General features: G+C 43.0%; 2 protein-coding genes across 4 annotated transcripts in view; both read right to left on the reverse strand.

Annotated features, from left to right (window-relative positions):
• Mccc2 (methylcrotonyl-CoA carboxylase subunit 2) overlaps positions 1-11,736 on the reverse strand; it is a 64,615-nt gene extending 52,879 nt beyond the window's left edge. The window contains exon 1 of the mRNA XM_060385622.1: positions 11,483-11,736. Coding sequence (XP_060241605.1) covers positions 11,483-11,611 — 129 coding nt within the window. The 5' untranslated portion in view covers positions 11,612-11,736. The remainder of the gene's footprint in view (positions 1-11,482) is intronic.
• A 4,634-nt stretch (positions 11,737-16,370) lies between these two features.
• Positions 16,371-21,126, reverse strand: part of Bdp1 (B double prime 1, subunit of RNA polymerase III transcription initiation factor IIIB) — a 99,848-nt gene continuing 95,092 nt past the window's right edge. For all 3 annotated transcript variants that reach the window (XM_021661916.2, XM_021661917.2, XM_021661915.2), the window contains exon 39: positions 16,371-19,322. In XM_021661916.2, coding sequence (XP_021517591.1) covers positions 19,191-19,322 — 132 coding nt within the window. In that variant the 3' untranslated portion in view covers positions 16,371-19,190. The remainder of the gene's footprint in view (positions 19,323-21,126) is intronic.

Consider the following 21,126-nt stretch of genomic DNA (forward strand, 5'->3'; position numbering starts at 1 on the left):
AGGTTTCTTTCTCAAGAGAAGAGAGAGGAATAGGGAAAGGTATGTCAATAGTCATTTATAATTAGATGACAGAAATAGTTCTGCTGCACAGCAAAGTGATGACAGATAAAAAAATACTGTGATGCATATTTCAAAAAAGCTAGAAGATGTAATTTAATATCTTTTATCACACAAAAATTTTAAATATTTGGCTGATATATGATGGTGCACACATATAATCCCAGCATTCCAGAAGCAAAAGCAGGATAGCCAGATCAAGGCCAGCCTGGGCTACATACCAACACTTTGTTACAAACAGGCAAACCAAAACAACATAAATGTTAGCAAGATATGCTACTCCAATATGCTACTCTGATAGAACACCTTGCAGTATACACAAGGATTGAAACGCCAGGTAGCACCTATCAACAGTGATTTCTGTGTCAATTTCAAAAGGTAACCGAAGAGAAGGAAGTTGTAAAAGGGCGTCACTGAGGTGGTAAGGCCTCTTCAATAATCCAGTGTTTGAAATCCCACTTTCCCTCTCTGCCACTATCAAGAGCGATTTCTGCAATCCTTGCACTCACTCTGAATTTGAAGAAGTTGTAGAGAGGCCTGCACCTGCACTGCTGACCCTTGTGCCTTTTCACCTTCAAACAGTCAAGGTTGAAAAACGCCCTGAAAAGATACAATGCTGGAAAAGACCGGCACTGTGCTTCCAAGGCAAGGGTTGACCATGTCCCCACATTCAACAGAAGGAACATCACTGCTGACTAAAACCCACACACTCTCCTGGTGAGGCACACGCACAACAGTCCTCCATCCCTCTGAAACTGAGGGCTGAGGGGTGAGATGGCTCCCTGAGTAAAGCACATGCTGACAACCAAGTTCAATCCCCAGGACCTACCTAGAGGAGAAAAGAGCAGATTCCACAGGGTGTCCTCTGACTGCCAACGGCGCTATGGCCTCTTCTCCCCCCACAACACACACACCAAAAACGGGACAGTAAGAAAGAAAAATAAATATATATTAAAGTTGACAGAGACAAAGAAAAACAGGTTTTCCTAGCCACCGCCATATGCAACATTGTTTCTGCAGGAAGCACATCCATAGCAGCGGGCCCTCCCCCTCAGGAGCTGTGTCCCGAGACCTTCTGCAGAGACCCAGACAGTGCTGAATATTCCCCTACACACACGTGCCTATGAGGAAATTTGATCTTTTAAGTTAGTACTACAGTAAGACAATAAGAGCAATAAAGTGGAACAATTATAACCATGTGACATACAAGGTTTTTTTTTTTTTTTTTACTTTTTAAATTTAGCATTTCATTTACTCTTTGAGAATATCATATACAACGTATTTTGAGCAGTCATGCCACCTGCATTTACCGTCCCTTTTTAACTTTATTTTATATAATCCACTGAGTCTGATTAGTGCTGCCGATTTGCTGGCGGGTGTGAGGCCGTGAAGGCAATTCTTGGTTGTCAACTTGACTGCGTTTGGACATACGGTTACTTTTAAACTTAGGAGATGTTTCTTCCTGGAATTTTTCACTCAATGGTTTCGGGCAACAGGAAACAGCAGGTGGTACAAACTGCAGAGGAAGCATCAGTGGACGGTGGAGGACGATGGGACACATTCCCGTCTAGTCTGCTCAGCCAACAGTACCAGAGGAGCAAAAGAAGGGGCGTGTCTGTGCAGATCGCACAGGCAGGGCCCCGTGGGCAGTTTCCCGGCCCCTGCAGTTTGTCTGCACTGTCGCTAACGTAACTTTGATGAAGGTCTTTAGACCCAACAGAAAAGACCAGAGTCGCCCCCAAACGGCCAGAGTTGCTTCTTTCTTTTTTAATTTGTATTTTTGTTTTCAAATTCTGCATTTTATTTATTCTGAAGAAAACCTACCACAAGTAACAAATGCTGTGCTGGCTTCTGTAAGATCAAACGGCTCATTTTATACATTGCTACTACATTCCAAAAGAAGTCAGCAGACATCATTACAAAGTATTTACTGAATCTATCCCCTTTTTCAAAGAAAACTTTGAGACAAGGTCTTGCCCTTAAGCCCAAACTAACCACATGATTCTCCTGCCTCGGCTTCCTGGGTGCTGGGATTACAGCTGTGCATTACATCTGGCTGTTCTCAGTTATTCTGCAGAAAATCGACCTGATGTTTCACCTGAAATTTCCACACTCCCAAAAATAAGAACTATAATGACACACCACTCATCTGTGAACTTAATCAAATATCCAATTAGTGACGGCATTTCCCCTCTGCCAGATTTGGTTTTACAATGACATTGATTTAAACAGGATCTCACACAGTAAGATCTCTGTGGGCCCAATCACTCAATGCTTTCCTTAATCTCTTCTTCCCATCATCTCAAATGCTCTGCTTGGAGATGTTTCCACTAACATGACCTCATGGTGTCCTTGAACTTGCTTTTCTTCCTGCAGAGATTGGGAGGTCAGTGAAATGGATTCTCATGTACCTTTGGGGTTGGTGGGTTTTTGTTGTTTTTAAGTGTCTGACCCATCAAATAGAGATTAGCTGACCATCCTGCTCCCCATATACCCATGCCCGTCCCCCCAACACACCCCTGTGTTGTAACTCCCAGTCTCTTACTCCTTTGGCAAGCCACAGACAGCAAAGTGCAGAGGTGGTAAGAAGAGCTTACACACATACAGGAAAGCCAAGTACCCTCTGTCACAGTGCCCCAGACCCAAGGTACAATCTCTGCACCAACATGCTGCCAAATCTACAGCAGAGTCAACCCAAACCCAAGCTAGCTGGCCTCCAGACCAGTGGTCTCAACCTGTGGGTCGCCAACCCTGTGGAGGCGGACTGATCCTTCCTTGCACAGGGTTCACTTAAGACCACTGGAAAACACAGATGGCTTACCTTACAACTCATAACAGTAGCAAAATCACAGCTAGGAAGTAGCAATGGAAATACTTTTATGGTTGGGGGTCACCACCACATGAGGAACTGTACTGAAGGGTCACAGCATTAGGGAGGTTGAGAACCAAGGCTCTAGATTTTTACCCTAGCAAAGCCAGCCTTTGTTAGGAAATAGGGAAAGGGGCCAAGCATAGTGCATGTGGCCAGTAGGGAATGCTGAGCCAAGATAGGGAATTCAAGGCCAGCCTGGGCTACATCATAAAAACTTGCCTGGAAAAAAAAATGAAACAAAACAAAAGCTAAGTTTAAAAAAAAATAAGGAAAACTGTTCTCTGCCAAGGTCTTCTGAAGAGCCTGTAGTAGAAGACGTGAATGCAGTGAGAACTCACGGAAGGTCTGTGTGAGGAAAATGGGGCAGGGAGCAGACACCCGAGGCCATGGCACAAGAATATTATGCAATCTCCCTTGGCAGGCCTCTACTGCCTCCCTTTTAGAGATCCCAGACTATCCCCAAACTCATCAAATAGTCAATGAAAGTTAGTGATGATCAGGAACTCCTGATCTCTTGACTCCACTTTCTGAAGTGATGGGATTAGCATTCACCTCCACGCACAGCCTAAGATTCCTATTTATTTATTTTTGTGTAACGAATATATATTCTTTTATCCTCTTATTACTGGGGGCAGAGGGCATGGCATACATACAGAGTCAGGGTCAGTTCTCTCCTGTTTACGTGGGATCAAATGCAGGCCTCAGGCTTGTAGAGTCAGTGCCTTTCTTCACCGAGCCATCTTGCTGGCCCCCAGATGTTAATTACACATAATAATTGCTTTCCTCATACACATCCATGTATTTTGATCGTACTCACTCCCATCTTATCCAGCTGCTGGTCTCTCCGATACCCCTCTACTGGATGCCCTTCTTCTCCCCTACTAGCCCTCTTGTCCTTTTATACTTTGGGGGTCTGCTGCTTGCCACACAGGTTAAGGGTTCATTGACAGAGCATGGGCCCTTTACCAGGCTATGCCACAGAAGAAACACTCTCCCTAAGGCTTTTTCATACCTCATTTGGGCTGACCTTCTCTCCCACCTCTTCTTGCCCTCCTCCCCTGCAAACCTTTCCCTCCCTCTCTCTTGTCATATGTGCTAAACTACCCCCCCACACACACATACACCTTGAAGAAACTCTTTTTCCCTCCCCTCTCATGGGTCCCTTTCTAGTTTGGTTTCCTGGGTTCTACACACACTCACCCCCACATTAATGCACATATATAAAAATAGAAACTGTGGGCTCGATGACCAGCTAGCCTAGCTTAACTAGCAAGCTTCCGGGCAAAAAGAAGTCATTTAGACCCAGGAGTACACAGACACTAAGGAATATTGAAGAAGGATACCCAAAGTTGACCTTTGGCTTCCAAGTGTATCTGGAGTGTGTGGGCATACACACACACACACACACACATACACACACACACACACACACACACACATACACACACACACACACACAAACACACACTCACATGCAGTTAGAGTTCCATGTGAGGCTGTTGCCTTGTCTGTTTATCCTTCTTCTACTTTGGAACTCAAGACAACACAGTGTTTGAGCAGCCATGTTAAATCCTGGAGGAATCCAGGTTCCACAGTGTGTTATCTGGGCCTCCCTGTTGGGTTGGTTCACATCGGCAGTAGCTACAGCTGACCTAGAAAAGGAGCCCAAGCATGAGGAATTTTCTAGGCAGCCTTCATCTCTGGGCTCAGCTCTGTACAGGCCTGACCCTCCTTCAGCTGCTGCAGGCGTCCAGACCACTGGTCAGAGCTTGGGCACACATTCCATCCTTTGTGTCCTCTAAGAACCAGTGTGGAGTCTTACACTGGAGTGGATGCTGCAAAGCAATGATCACACAGTTCATCTCATTCTTGCCGAGTTCACAGCCTCTTTGGTGAGGTCAACGTGTGCTTTCCTTCCCACTGCTAGGACACATGTCCAACAGGAGTAGCAGCAAAGGCCAAAGGCCAGGGCTTCCGGCCTGTTCTCGATCCTGTGTACCTGAAGGTGCCAGAAGTTCTTGGGGATCACCATACAGCTGTGGCCCTGGCAGTGGTGCACAGGCCTCCTGTGGAAGCAGAGCTAAGATATTCCAGACACTGTTCTGACACTGCCTCTTCCCAGCACTGTCAGGGCAGCTGCTACCATTTTCGCATACTTCCCTCCAGTGTTCCCCATGGAAATATGTTCTGTCAGTTTAAGCACAGATGACATACTAGGCTCCACTGTTGTCTCCACATCCCAGGGGCTTCCCTGCCCTGTTAATTACCGGCACACCCTAGACTAGACAAGCAAACCTTAGAGAAAGAAGTAGCCCTCAGGCTCCCTGCAGAAACAGCAGTTGAGGGCCAATGAGTGGGCCCAGCAGCTAAAGGGGCATGGCCACCTGAGGGCTGACCCTGGCATCCACCTAATGTCTCCTGAATGGAGACAACTAATGCCACAAACTGTCCTCTGACCCGCACACACACACACACACACACACACACACACACGAATAAATAAATCAATCAGCAGTTTACACCTGATGTCAGCAAGACAGTGGTCTAGGAGCCCCAAGCTCTCATTCTTCTACTTATAACACATACACCAGAGGAGAGGAAAAAATTAGCTTAAAGAGAGAAAGAAAGAAAACTAGCTAAACCATGGCATAGGGCACACAGGGCTGAAAAAGGACGGTGGCAGGTCTGAAAGACAGTGATTCAAAATAAAATAAAATAAAATAAGGCCACTCAAGAGTAGGAAGCCTCAGGAAGCCTCTGCTCACTTTTGCCCCTGCCCAAATACAGCACAGTGTGGGGTTGAAGGAGACAGTGTCCTTTGGATTCTCAGTTCCTGTTCCCACCCTGGAGGAAAAACAGACCTTCTGAGCTGGAGAAATGGTTCAGGAGTTAAGAGCAATGGCTGTACTTCCAGAAGACCTGAGTTCAGTTCCCAGCACCCACATGGCAGATCACAATGGTCTGTAACTCCAGACCAATTCCCCTCCTGGCCTTCTCTAGCACTAATACAAATAAAACAAAAATTATATATATTATATATACAATATATGATATGATATATGATATAATATATTTATATATAATATATTTTATAATTATTATATATATATATAATTTATTTCAAAGCAGACTTTCTTTATAATGTCATAGTCTGGCTAGAGGCTGCATGAATGGCTGGCCTTTGTTTTGCCTAACCTAAACAGATACAAAGAAACCAGCTCTTCCCAAAAATGCAACAGGGAGAGACTAGGCCTTAAATCAAAGGCAGGGAACCCTACTAGCATACCTGAAACCCTGGGTTTAATGAGGAGAGGAGAGAAGAGGAGGAAAAGATCCAGAGCCCATCTGAATGAGACAATTCTTGGGGATATGAAGACATTTAAGGAAGGCTGTGTATCCAGGGGAGCTGAAAAACTGCATTCAAGCCCAGGTAAGATGCATCCTAAGAAAAGACCTAAGAGATCATTCCAAAACATGACCAAAGACTTAGGGAGTCAGGAAAGTCTGAAAAGACAGAGATGGCTATGCTTTCAAATGTTCATCTGTCAACAATAAAAGCAACAAAGTGTCCAAAGGAGCCAGAGGACAGCCCACACGGGAAATAATGTGGCAGAAGTGCCCGGAGGAAATGCAACCATCAGACTTATCAGACAACCATCAGACTTATCAGACAAACGCTTTTTTTCTTTTAAATAAATGTACTCATCTTACATCCCGATCACTCAGACAAACAATTTAAAACAACTATTTGTAAAATGCCTTAGGAGACAAAGAAAAACAGAAAGACAGATTTAAAGAGAATCAGGAACATATGGACTACATGAGAACAACTACAGACATAAAAATTACAAAGGAGCCAGGCAGTGGTGGTGCACACCTTTAATCCCTGCACTAAAGAAGCAGAGGCAGGCGGATCTCTTTGAGTTCGAGGCTAGCCTAGTCTACAGAGTGTGTCCAGCACAGTCGAGGCTACACAGAGAAATGCTGTCTCAAAAAAAAAAAAAAAAAAAGATAAAAAGAAAAAAAAAAACTACAAAAGGATAGGCTAGCAGGATGGGCACAGAGCGTCAGAGGACCATGTCTGCAGCAAAGACACCGTCTTCTATACATGACTTAGAAGCTGTGGCCACAAAAATCTCAAAAAGAGAGTCCCCTAAACAAGATCTACACAATGACAACACCAGCTGACACAAACATGAATGGGGGACATCCCACAATGGTCTACTCAGGCAATTAATGATGCACGAGAGTGTCAATCTTCTCTAGAGATGAACCCCTGAGAGGTTCTTCAATCCTACAAGCAACACAACCCTAAAACAGACTCAAGAGGCTGTGTGTGTGTGTGTGTGTAAATTTAAAGGAAGTCATGAAATTGAGAGGGAGTTGGAGGCAGGGGCAGGGGAAGAGTTGGAGGGGGAAGAAGGAGGTTTAATAAATCTGTCAGAGAATCCTATACCCAGGAACACTGTTATTCAAAACTGAAGACAAGAAGCTACAGCGCTGGCTCAGCATTTAAGAGCACTGGCTGCTCTTGCAGAGGGCAGAGGTTCAAGGCCCAGCACCCACATGGTACATCACACTCCAGTTCCAGGGCATCCAGTGCCCTCTTCTGGACTCTCTAGGCACCAACTCTCATACATGTGCTCACACGACACACACACCCCCCAATTTAAAAATAAAACAAGATTTTAAAAAAGAAGAAAAGCATTAGAGTTGCTGTATGCACATCAGTCAAATTTGTGTCAATTCAAAATACATTGTTACGCCATGTGTGACCTGCTAGGCCTGTCATTCCAGCTCAGGGGGCTAACTGAGGCAGGAGGACTGCATAAGCCTCAGAGTTCAGAATCACAAAAATTTGTTACGGGACAAAATAGATAAAATTTAAAATATATGATGACACATGTCTATAACCTCAGAACTCGGGAGGCTGAAGCCAGAGAAACGAAAGTTTGAGCTCAAGTATAGACATATTATGAGGTGCTACATTAAAAAAAAAATAGGGAGCTAGAGAGATGGCTCAGTAGTCAAGAGCGCTTGCTGCTCTTGAGGGAACATTGGTTGCATTCTCAGAAACCAAGCAACAGAGGCTCACAACTATAATTCCAGTTCCAGGGGATCTAATGCCCTCTTCTGGCTTCCACAGACAGCAAGCACACACACAGTGCATATAAATACATGCAGGCAAACACGTGTACACATAAAATAAAAAAATAAAATGTTAAAGTATCTCAATTTACACTTTCCATGACTCATTTTATACCTAAGGATACAAAAGTTAGAACTGAAAAAGAAGGAAAAATAGTCTATGCAAAAGTAGGCAAAAAATTTGAAATGCTCTGATTCAAGTAAATCAAGTCAACTAAGATATTTAAACTGTGCCTGGCATGGTGGCACATGCCTATAATCCCAGGACTCAGGGAGACAGAGGCAGGTGGATCACTGTGAGTTCAAGGTCAGCCTGGTCTACAAAGTGAGTCCAGGACAGCCAGTGCTACACAGAGAAACCCTGTCTTGAAGAGGAAAAAAAAAAAAAAAATATATATATATATATATATAGCCATAGTTTTGCCCTTTGATAAGTCATACCAGCTGACCCAAAGTCATCAACAGATGATGGAAGAAGCATTTGCTGTTGTGAATGACCACTATTTGTCACAAAGCACATCTTAACACAGATGATTCAAACAAACACTATCAAATAACCGTCTCTCTCATCCACCAAACTCAGTGTTAGACTTGTTTCAAGGGCTCTATCATTTACCTCAGTATCCTTCCTCGAGTAAGAAGCTCCAACGTCCTCCATGGCTCATTTCCTGTCCTTCCGTTCCAACATCAATCCCCAAGTCCTACATAACTTTGACCCTTCATTACCTGAAAACTCAATTCTTTCCACCAGTGTTTCAGGATATTTGATACCATTGTGAACCACAAGATTGTGAACTGTAAAAACTTGTTCCTTGTTTGGTATAGTTCAGCCCCAACACACACCTTTAACCCCAAGAGATTTCTGTAAACTGGATTAAATAAAATTAACCCTAGATCAAGAGGTGAAGCAAGTAATCAGTGGACTGGGAGTAAACAGAAAGGAAGGGCTTTGAGGGAAGGGTATTTAAGACGGTGTGGAGACAGAGAAGGGGCTTTTGGCTTTTTCCTTCTGGGATGGAGGCTGAGAAGGGAGGACAGCTTCATACTTTTTCTGCCTCTCAGGGCCAGTAGGTTTTCATGCCAATATCTGGCTCCCGAGTCTTTACTGGTAAAATCTAATGGCTGGGATTTGCAGTTGTTAAGACAACACCAGTACTTCAATCTGGCCTCTTCTCTCCATGTCTGCAGAATCATGCCACTTCTCCACTTAATTGATTTTAAGGTTGGATTATAAAATGAAATCTAAATGTGGCTTAAGGGAGCAAGGGGGCTCATGCTTGCCAGAGCATGAGGAAGTCCGAGGACAGCTTTCAGGGGAGCGTCTTCTTCCATCTGAGTCCCAGGTATCAAACTCAGATCAACAGGCTCAGTGGCAGGTGCCTTTAGCCACTGAGCCATCTTCCTAGCTTTGGCACTAAATTCTGAAACAGGGTTGTATTACGGTGCCCTGGCTGACCTCAAATTCCTACCCTCCAGAGGTGCTCCCAGCCTCTTGACTGCTAAAACTATACAACACTAATCTAATTTGCAGTTTAATATCTAAGTTCAATGTACCCACATTCAATATTTTGATTGCATGACATAGAAAAATCCAGCTAGAACTGACCCACTGGTTAGTTTTCATAGTACCAGAAGTATTGTGCAGGTCACTAGGGGATAAAAAGAAATCAATAGTCTTACCCAGTGCTGGGCCCTGCACATTGCGATACCAATCTGCAACAGTGGCATGACTGTTAGATGGTAACCAACAGTTACAACCCCATTCTGGTTCGAGTTTGAGGTCTATTTCACAAAATGGAGTTCACACCTGGTCCTGTAAACCTGGTCAAAAACCCTTGGCGTGGCCAGGGGGGTGCCTATTGTTCTGCTGAGTGGACACACTGTAGACTGTCTTCGCCATATTTATGTCTACACACATGTACCAGTACTGCTCTCGACCTTAGAGAAGCTTCTTTATGGGCAGCAGTAATGCGAAGACTCACAACTGTCAAGGCACCGAGAGGGAGTGGCTGTGAAGTGCTCAGGCTTAAACTAGACATCACACCCACACACACAGGCTTAGGCAACATCATGTAAGAGGGGGGTGGAAAGCCTGGAAGAGCCAGAGGGTGGGGAGGAGGCTGTCTGCCAGATCGAACACAGCTGTTGCGCTCATGGACTCACTGGCTGCAGCTACCCGAACAAGACCTGCACAAGATCAGTCAACACTGTAGCAAGTCATCGGGAATGGATAAAATTAATATACAGCAACTGGGTGTGGTGGCACATGCCTTAAACACCAGAGGCAGAGGCAGGTGAGCACCCAGTTCCAGCCTGGTCTGCAGAGCTGATCTACAAAGCCAGCTCCGGGACAGCCAGGGCAACCCAGAAAAACCTTGTCTCAAAACAAACAAACAAGAAGATACACTGTTTTTGTGTATGAAACTGTCAAAAAATGAGATAGTCCTAAAAATGGTAATATGGCTATGTTCAAGAAAATGGTTCAAACTAAAGATCATTTGAGGTAAAACAACTAGAGTCAGGGAAATAAACACATTTTTTTCTCTCATATGCAGAATCTAGATTATATATAAACATATATATATATATAATATATATGTATGTATATAAAATAAGGACATGAAAGTAGAGGGAAATTTGGAAAGAGGAAAGGGACCAAGCAGAAGAGTGGAGAGGAGACTTCTAATTAACATCCCCTCCCCGCCCCCCCAGCCCTGCGCGCCCAAAATGAATTCCATTCCTATACATCCATGCCAGATACTTAAAATACTGCACAAACGCCTTAGTGTTTCTGAGTTAACTTCTTTCTAGAAAAGATAACTGCTGGTTCTACGAACAATTTAAATGTTATCTGTATAGACAGAAGCCATGGAACAGACTGAAACTTTCCGGCTCTAACATTTCACAAGTTAGGAGTTGCATCTTTGGCCTAGGGAAGACCTCCAATTCCAAGAAAAGCTATTTAAAGACATCGTCGGATGTGTGTTTACTGTTAACCTGACTATTTAACTGAAGCGTGAAAACACAGCCCAGCACTACAGTGCTAAGGTAGTTCCAAAAGGTGGCTGCCACGAGGTCCCCAACTTCGTAACTCCGAGGCTGCAAACCAGGCTCAGGAATATACAAGCTGCCCAAGCGACAATGCTTTGTGGGGTCTTGAGAACGACTGATGTCAATGACACAAAAGGCCAGTGCCAGTCCTAAAAGTGAAATAAAATCCAGTGCCAGTCCTAAAAGTGAAATAAAATCTTACTGAAACCTTCACAGGATCCAGAATGATGCCTGGGGCTGCAGAGGAAAGACCAGCAGAGCCCCAAGCATGCCAACCCTGCAGCCGCTGGCGACTCGGAGGCGGCGGCAGGGCGAGCAGGGCGAGCAGGCCGCCAGGACGCTCGCTCAACCTACCTGGTAGGTGGAGGAGCCCGCGTCGGGCTGGGTGCCCAGGCGGGCCACGGAGTCCCCGTGGTAGGAGCGTTGCCGGGAGACGGCGGCCCGAGTGCGGGGCCGCAGGGCTGACCTCAGCGCGCCCCACATAGCGGGAGCGATCGCCGAGAGCGCGAGGGGGATCCGTGCAGCTCTTTCTCTCCCGGCAGGTTTGCAGCCCGGAGCCCCAGCAGCCCGGGCCCTGGTCCGCCGGCTCACGGGCCAGCCCCGCGCACGTGCCACCGCGGGCCGCCTCCCATTGGCCGGCACCGCGCGCCACGCCCCCCGACACGGCCAATGAGGAAGAGAAGAGCAGCTCCGCGAGGCCCGGTCCCCTCGCGAGCCCAGGAGCCGCTGCTGGCCGGCGGCGACTGTGTCCTACGCCGAGATGCTGTCGGTCGCTCGCGAGCGGACGCCTCCAGCCCGTTCACTGAAAAGCTTCAGCACGTCTGAGCTTTTTTAAGAATGTGATGGATTATAGGCGTCAGTTCCTGGGATTTTCGGGAACAGACCTTCAACACACCCCTGAAAACTAAAAACACTGCACGAAGTGCCTTGGCTAGTTGTTTTTTTTTTGCCCCCACTCACATACTTAGTGAACACTTACTACATGCCACTACAGCATGCTTGCTTAGAGGAGCAAAGTAAAAGCGTCAGGAACGTCAGGATGGACAAGCTAGAGAGAGCGTCGGCTATGCCCTAGGAGGAAACTTGGTTCCAGACTTAAAGATGTTTGCGAGGAGCAGCACAGTTGACTGCCGAGGAAAAGCCAGCTCGGGTAGGAAGACAACACCACTGAGACGGAAGCCAGGCGTGGTGGGCCGCTCTTTCTCTCTTGGGGACCGTGGACTTCACTAATCGGCAGCTTTATGGAAGAAGCCTGGCCCGTAGGAAACCATGGTTAGCCAGCTGATAGGAGACGGGTCAACGTTTCGGTAGCTTACAAAGTGAAGAGTCCATCTAGCTAAAGTACTGCAGCGGTTAGAGGGAAGAGGAAAGGGTTCCAGAACCAGCAGATCAGCACCCGAGGAAGAGCTCGCTCTCAGAATAGGAACAAGCTGCCACAACTCCACATTTTATAACCACACAGCGAACAGCAGGGACGTCAGCACTCTTGCACCGGCCCCCCTCGCCTCGAATCTAACAGAAGGCGGTGTAAGGTGGTTTATGTGAAGGCCGTGCAGCTTAGCATCCTTCCGACTCAGTCCATCCGTGCTGCTGTTTGAAACTAGCCGCTTGTCATCTAGCCACACCTCTGATCCCAGCATTCCGGAGGCACAGGCATGCGGAGGACCACACGACACCGTCTCAAAAACATCATCAACAAGATACAAGTCATCTGAAACTAAGTAATTTATACAAACAGAAACTTGTCTGGAGAGTGTGATGTCCAGGACAAACATGCTGGCAAGTATGGTGTCCCCTGAGGGCCAAATCTCCACCTGCAAGATGCTGCCTTCCCACACAACGGAAGGGGTGGAACGGGGGAAAACACCCTTCCTTATCCCTCTATAGGGACATCTAAGTCCCCCTCGTGAGAGCAGAGTCCCCATGATTCAGCCTCCCTGAGAGACCGTGCTTCTAAATAATCCCGCCCTGGAAGTTCACCGGGTCGGTGGCGCCTTCTGGGAGTTGACCCTGGGGCTTCTGTGAGCCTAGGAAGTTAGAGGCTAGTCTGGGCACCAGAAGGAGACACTGGATGAACGAAACAAAACGTTTCAATATGAATTTTGAAAAAGACACCGTCACCACAAAATAGTGTTGGTTTGGGGGTATAGTTAAGCTGTAGAATGCTTGTCTAGAATGCGAAAGGCTCTACTCTCCATCAATAGCAACACACACAGGAAAAAAAATGAAATATGCCTACTATATTAAATATTTTGAAGGCGTGACATTTCCTGTGCGTACACATGTAAATACGTGTGTGTATGTGTGCACAGAGGCTAGAAATGTCAGGTGTCATGTCATTCTGCCTTACTCCTTTGAGCCCAAGTCTTTCACTGAACTTAGATTCAGGTTTGCAGCTAGACAGCCTGTGATCCTTCCGTCCTGTACAGCGCTGGCCTTAACAGGGGCATGGCAGTAATCCCAGCTTTTATGTGGGTGCTGGGTCCAAACTTAGGTATTCACATACCTGCAAGTGCTCCTACCCACTGAGCCCTCTAGCCCCAGAAATGACAAGCTTTTTAAAAATCTAAGGGAAATGAGGGCATAGGAGTCAAATCAGAGTTTACCATATAAAGTATGAAATTTAGTCTATCTTGCTACAAGTTGACCCCAAATAGGATCTTGCAATGTAGAAGAAAACATCTTACAACATTCACACAGCATATAAGCCATGTAAAAGAAAAGAAGCCAAACTGAAGCAGTTGAATTGACTGAAACATTTATCCCTGGCACTGGGGCCACAGAAGATGATTTCCCAGCAACTGCAGGACTCAAGAGGTAAACTACGGTTCAAGGTTATCCCTGGCTACATAGTGAGTTTGAAGCCGGTCTGGACTATACAAAATTGACAGGGGGAAAAAATGGTACTTAATTTAATTAAGAAAATATACCATTTGACCCTCCTACCCCTTCTATGAGTTCCCACCCCTAGCCAGCTCCCTTAGTGAATTTTAGTAATTCATGGCTTATTATTTAAATGTATACAGCTTCTCAGTTAATTCAGCTACAAAGCTTCTATGGTCATAAAAAATTGGATTCAACAAGTAGCAATGTGTTCTGTGTTGAATGTTTAAGTTTACCATGTTCAATATGTCTTGGTTATAGATTATTGGTCATTGGGTATGTTTAAAATCTATAACGTACAGTTAACTTACTTAAAACCTATGGTTGGAACCATTCTAAACAAATGGACATTACTCATATCCCCAAATTTGGAAAACTAAAATATGTTCACATAACGATGCTTTCTCAGGATTTATCATGGCAACTCCCTTAGTAGGAGAACCCACCAAACACGTCATAAGTCATTGCTTAAAATGTTTTGCTACAATTGGTATTCCTTCCATTATAAAGACTGATAATGGTACTGCAAGTATTAGTCAGGCTTTTCAGCATTTTTTTGTGCACAGATGAAAGTAAGTCATAAAACACGTGTTCCAAATATTCCTTGAGTCCAAGGAACTGTGGAGCATGCGCATGCAAAAAATAAAAATAAAAAAAGGGGAGTCACATCCCCAAATCTGAATCATGCCGTCTTTAAATTTTTTGAATGTGGATTTACAAGGCCGTTTTGGGGCTGATCGAATGTGGCACCCTAATACCAAATATAATTATGCCCAAGTAAAATGGAAAGGTCCAATTACTGGACTATGGCAGGGCCCTGCCCCTGTATTAATATGGGAAAGAGGGCATGTTTGTGTCTTGCTGCAGGACACAGAAGGAGCCAAGTGGATCCCAGATAGGCTGGTATGATTTTTGCAGGAACTGTTCCACTCAAATTCATGGCTTATTATTTAAATGTATACATGTGTGAGAACATATAATGCAAATTGCTGACTGTTTAATGTTACATTTATGTTCGTAGGTAGGGCTGAATACTTGGGATTAACTATTAGGGTTTTAACATTTATTTTTAAATTATGTGTATGCATGAGTGACTGTACAAAAGTATGAACATAGAGTGCAGTGGCCCAGAGGTCAGAAAGAGGCCATAGGTCCCCTAAAGCCGAAGTTATCAGTGGCTGTGAGTTCACCAGAGAGAGTTCTCTGCATGAGCAGTTCTCCTAAGCACTGAGCAATCTCGTCCTCATTTTGGTTTCAGACAATGTTCTAGTTAACTTCCCTGATCACAGTCTATCACTGAGGGAAGTTAGCTGAAACTCGAGGCAGGAATTAAAGCAGAGGCCATGGACAAACACTGCATACCAGGTTGCATTTTTACATAACTCAGGACCACCTACCCAGGGGAGCCAACGCACTCAATAGTCTGGGTCCTCCTACAGCAATAATTAATCAAGAAGATGGCCCCACAGACTTGCTACAGGCCAATCTTTGGGAAGAATTTTCTCAGCTAAGGTTCTCTATTCCAAAACAACTATAGCTTGTGTCAAGTTGACAAAAATGACACAAAACACAAAGCAAAAACAAAACTACTAATCAGCACAGACAGGATGTTGCTATGATCCAGGCAGACCTCAAACTCATGACCCTCACATAAGTAGCATTACCTAGTTAAGTTTTCATAAGTAGGATATTGAATAATAGTTAATGACTATGGCATCCTAAGAATTTACTATGTCTGTAAAAGTGAACAGATAAAATGGCATATCTCCTTGATGGTAGAACAAAATCCATGACGAAACTCTTATGCATCTGAAGAAATGGCCATACTAGCAAAGCTTCCACAGGTAATTCTCTCAGCAAAAACACCTTTTTATCATTGTCAATAAATAGATCAAAAAATCCTGCTTTTTATTATCTCTGGGAGTAAAGCTTCCAATTTTTTTTTCTTATAGAGAAAATAAAGTGTGTGTATTGGGGAGGAAGGAGCAAAATATCTTGAGTTCTTACATGTAAAATTAAATTAAAGCAGTAAAAAAAACTTATTCAGGAAAATCTGTGATTTATTCTTACAAAAAAAAAAAAAACCTACATAAGGAGCATCAATAATTCGTCCACCTATAGTACGCACATTTTTTCACTCTCTCACTTTTTTTTGGAGGCAAGTGGCTCACTGTGAGGCCCACGCCTGCCCCAAACTTACACACCTCCTGCCTCTGCATGTGTGTTCTGGGATTACAGGCTTGACCCACTGCACCTGGCAATACCATATATTCATAAAGCAGTACAGATGACAATTGAAAACAGAAACCAGTTAACAAAACATAATTATCTTTTGTTGTTTGAAAAAGACGAAACAAAATGGTATAAAATAACTTTTATTTACATAATTGTTATCTACAGAACTGCTTTCTTTAGAACAAGAAAATTTACAAATGACAAGATATTGCTTCTTTTGTCAAAAACTTCAAGCAAGGTGGTATTACATGGTCACTTGCATTTAGAATAATATGGTGGTGAACAGTGGATATTAATATTTTTATCTTTGCCTTGCCTTAGTCATCCATTAACAATTAGACTTCAACCACGACTGGGCCCTGCCAGGATGCGAGGACCTTTAACCGCACCTCCTTGAAGACTTACAAACACTGCTTGCAACATCTTTCACCATCACAATTCTTCCCGTGTTAAAGCTAAGCACACTGATTGTGTTTCTCTTTCCAACACCAGTTCTGAGACTGTGACAGCAGGACAATGTTTTGACTAACTTGATTCTTTATACAACAAATGCCTTGGTAGTCTTTATACAATAAATTACATCTTGCATAAAATCTATGACAGATGAACAAGAGACAGGTTAAAAAAATAAATATACAGGGATAAATAATAGTGTAGTCTATTGGGGTAGTGATCTAACCCAAGTGACAATAAGAAAAAAACATTTACATAACACGAATTTTAAAAAATTTACAAAATGGCATTGAAATAGCAATGTAAATTGCCCCCATGATTTCATGACATTAATCACTCAAAATAAATTCATATTTTTGAGAATTTCCACCTAATTTACAGACCTTCCTTTATAACAAAGACATTAAGCCATAAATTTTACTCTAAGCCACAGAATGAAAAGCAAGGGCACAGTAAATTCAATGAATTAGCCTCACTCTAGACCTACTGAGTTCTATCCTCTTTTGCTTAGAAACATAAAAAGTGGTCACCATTTTATCAATATAAAAAGACAAAAATTACCTAGATGTAAAAATATTTTTCCAATTGAAGTACTGATCATTTCATACTACACTCAATACAGTTTTTAAATCTTAGGCACATTTTACAAATAACTCCCACATACAGACATCAGCACCTTCAGATAAGAAACACTGTAAGATGGGGCGGTGGTGCACGCCTGTGATCCCAGCACTGGGGAGGCAGAGGCAGACAGGTCTCTGTGAGTCCAGCCTGGTCTACAAAGCGGGTCCAGGACAGCCAGGGTACACAGAGAAACCCTGTCTCAAAGGCTCCTACATCACCCCCCAAAGCCCAGGGCTAGGAAAGCTCACTTGGTCGGGTGCTTGCCTAGCATGTGGGAAACTGTGGCTTCTACCCCAGTACAGCCCAGAAACAGGCATGGCGGCATACTCCTGCAATCCCAGGCTGCAGGGCCACAGGCTGAAGAACGCCCTCACCCACACTGACGTCAGGTCAGGCTGGAACAGGGAAAGAAAACAATGGCCTAATACGCGGGGTCCCGGTAAAGCCAGCCAGCCTCCCTCCTCCACGCAGCATCCGCGGAGCAGCTGTAAGGACGACTCGGTTTACAGGTCAAAACATATTTTGTTGAAAAACTTCTAACTACTGAGCTAATGTATCAGTCTATGAGGTTTGGTAATAAAATTGAATAAATTTGTTCTTTGAAGAGTTTAATTTAAACCAGCAAAAAACTGTTCAGAGAAATAAGACTCTTACATAAATCATAAGCCTCAAAATCAAGAACACCTAAGTTCATAAATGACAACACTGGCCTTGCTAAGTCTTCCTGTCTTACTTTCTGCTTTAACATCAGAATCATGTTCTATGGTGAAAGCCCCCCCCCCCACATCCTGTGAACAGAATTTAGGAGGAAAAATATCTTTCACTAAACTTTTCTTTTGTCTTTTTAAAGGACTCAACATGTGTGTGTGTTTCACAGGACATTTTGTCTCTTATGTTAAATTTTTTCTTCCAATGAAAATCCTGAGATAATAGAAGAAATAAGAAAAGCAAAATTCACAGTACAAATTCAATATACTAAAGTATGAGAAAAGTATTAAAAATACAGACACTACCTTAACACTTTTAGTTATGACATTTTAAAATGGCTTTAAAAGCAAAGAGTAAAAGTAGACAAATTATTTGTTAATGCTTTCTTTACCCAAATCTGATACGTGAAACAAGTAAATTGGAATATCCTTTTAAATAAAAAAAAATTAAAAATAAATAATCTCTTTGATGTGCCAGCTCTATAAATAGCAAGTTTAAATACTAGATCTTCAATTAGGACTAATGTTACATCACCAAGAATTAGAAAAATACACATTTTTTTTCCAGTCAAATAGTTGATAATAGAAAAGTTTTAACTTTACCATACCAAAGTGGAGTTTCACAATTTGCTTTCATATTACAGGCAACTGAACAGACCTTTATCACCCTCAAAAAAGAAAAAAAAAAAACACCCTAAAAACAAAACAAAGCCACCTTTACAAAAGAAGGTCACTAAACCTTAAATACAATCAAGCTTGAATATGTTAGCACTATGATTTATGCAAATGTGTGTTCACTAGTCCCCCAGTCCAGGTGTGTCCAGCACGGGGCTGGTCAAGTGTAAACATGCTGTAACGTCTGTCAGCACAGAGAACAGTCGTAATTGCTCGGATTTCCAAAATGCAGAGTAAATCAGAATGAAATGTTTGCCGCTGATTATAAAAGCTTCAAATTAAGCTCAATATATATTCAAAATTGACTTAAATAAAAACGGGCAGTGGTACTTTTCTAAACACTGCTTTGTTAACATCAGGGACTCCGGACATTTCAAACTTATTTCAAAACTAGAAAGAAAAGGAAGGAAGGAAGGAAGGAAGGAAGGAAGGAAGGAAGGAAGGAAGGAAGGAAGGAAGGAAGGAAGGAAACCCCGAAGAGTGCTTCATTCTGCTTCATCCACCTCAATGAAGATGTCACTGAAAACAAGCTCTGAGACTGTGGTCGCCTCCTCTTCGGGTGCTCGTTTTGGCCCATCTTCACCGTTTTCTGTTTGCAATGGTTGATCACAAGAAACCTAGGAAGATAATAAAGCTAAAATGTAACACAATGTTTATATATTGCTAGTGAGGACTTGTTCCTGGTACATTGCTTTACTAACTGGCATGAGGACTGGGGCTCAATCCCTAGCAAAGGTTAAAAAAGAACAATAACAACAATAACAACAACAACAAAAGGTAAAGCAATGCTAGGCAAGGAAGAGCTCTACCATTTAATACGAAGATAACTGGCAGCATAATGGAAGAGCGAAAGGCTGGGAGACAAGTGCTTAGAGCACCTGCTGCATAAGTACATAACCACACAAATGCTAGGTAGGCATGATGGCCAGAGGCCAACCTCAGGCCTCTACATACATACCCACATACAGGTGAAAACAAATATACACATGAGAAAAAAAAAGAGGCAAGCTAAAATTTTAATACCCATTATTAAGTACATTACAGAGTGATTACCTCATTCTGATTCTCAGAAAAAAGAAATTTAAACATGGAAAACTAAATCACTGTTAAATCTGCAACTAAAACCTTTCAACTACTGGAGTAAGAGCAGAAGCTCAAAAAAAAAAAAATCAAAGATTAGCATATCTTAAAATACAAAAAAATAAAAACCAGCATAATATTAGCACATGAACACATATGCACACCAATGGAAGAGATAAAACTTTAACGTGTGTGTTATGTGTGCATGCAGAGATTTCATTTTTAAAAAATAATTCATGCACATATCACGCCTGCATGACTTTAGGTGCACCACAGTTAGAACTGGGTTAGGCAGTTGTGAGCCATCTTGTGGATGCTGGGGACCAAACTGGGCCCTCTGTAGCACTCTTTCTAGCCTCCAAAAGTCAGTTTTTTGTTTGGCTCACACCCATGCATATATGGGCCAAACAGTGAGTTATGAAGTAAAATGAGGACACAGAACGAGAACGTTGGGGGCTCTTTGGGAGGGAAGGTGTGAGAACTAAGATAATTTAAAAATATGGTGCACACCTTTAATCACAGCAGTTGGAAGGCAAAGGCAGGTTTGTCTCTGAGTTTGAGGCCAGCCTGCTCTCTATAGTGAGTTCCAGGACAGGCTACATAACAAGACACTGTCTCCAAAATATAAAAGTTTTATAAAAATGAGGAAAGCTGGGGTATTTGGTTACTGACAATACACCCACAAGTAGGAAAGTTAGACCTATACCTTACACAAAAATATTCTAATGACTCAAAGGCTTAAATGTAAAAATATGGCCAGGCAGTGGTAATCCCAGCACTTGGGAGGCGGAGGCAGAGGCAGAGGCAGGTGGATCTATGTGAGTTTAAGGCCAGCCTGGTCTACACACTGAGCCAGTTTCAGGAGAGCCAGAGCTGTTTCACAAAGAAATCCTGTCAAACAAACAAACAAACAAACAAAGAAATAGGTGAAGCATTGAAACAACTAAAACCTACTATAACAAGCTATAGAATGATACTTTCATCTCCTGGATTAAGGAAACTGATTATCTTTAAATGACTTAGAAATCAAAAGGAAAAAAGGTTTTGACAATTTTATCTACACAAAACTAAAAAGTGTCTGCAAGACAAAAACAAAAATATATATGGCATATAGAAAAAAAAACCCATATCACAAAATGTACTTTTCCCTTAATTTTCTACAAATCACTATGAAAATAAAAGACAGTTTTTCTATAAAAAAAATGGTATGAATGTCTCACATAAAAGTTAAACCTCACAATAATAAGTTTATCTGTTCATAAAGGCTATAGAGAATAAATGGGCAAAAGAGGACACTTCTTTTTTTTCCCTATATGTTTTTTTTTTAATTTATTCATTTTA

Source organism: Meriones unguiculatus, chromosome 6, assembly GCF_030254825.1.
Source record: "Meriones unguiculatus strain TT.TT164.6M chromosome 6, Bangor_MerUng_6.1, whole genome shotgun sequence".
Taxonomy (NCBI): Eukaryota; Metazoa; Chordata; class Mammalia; order Rodentia; family Muridae; genus Meriones; species Meriones unguiculatus.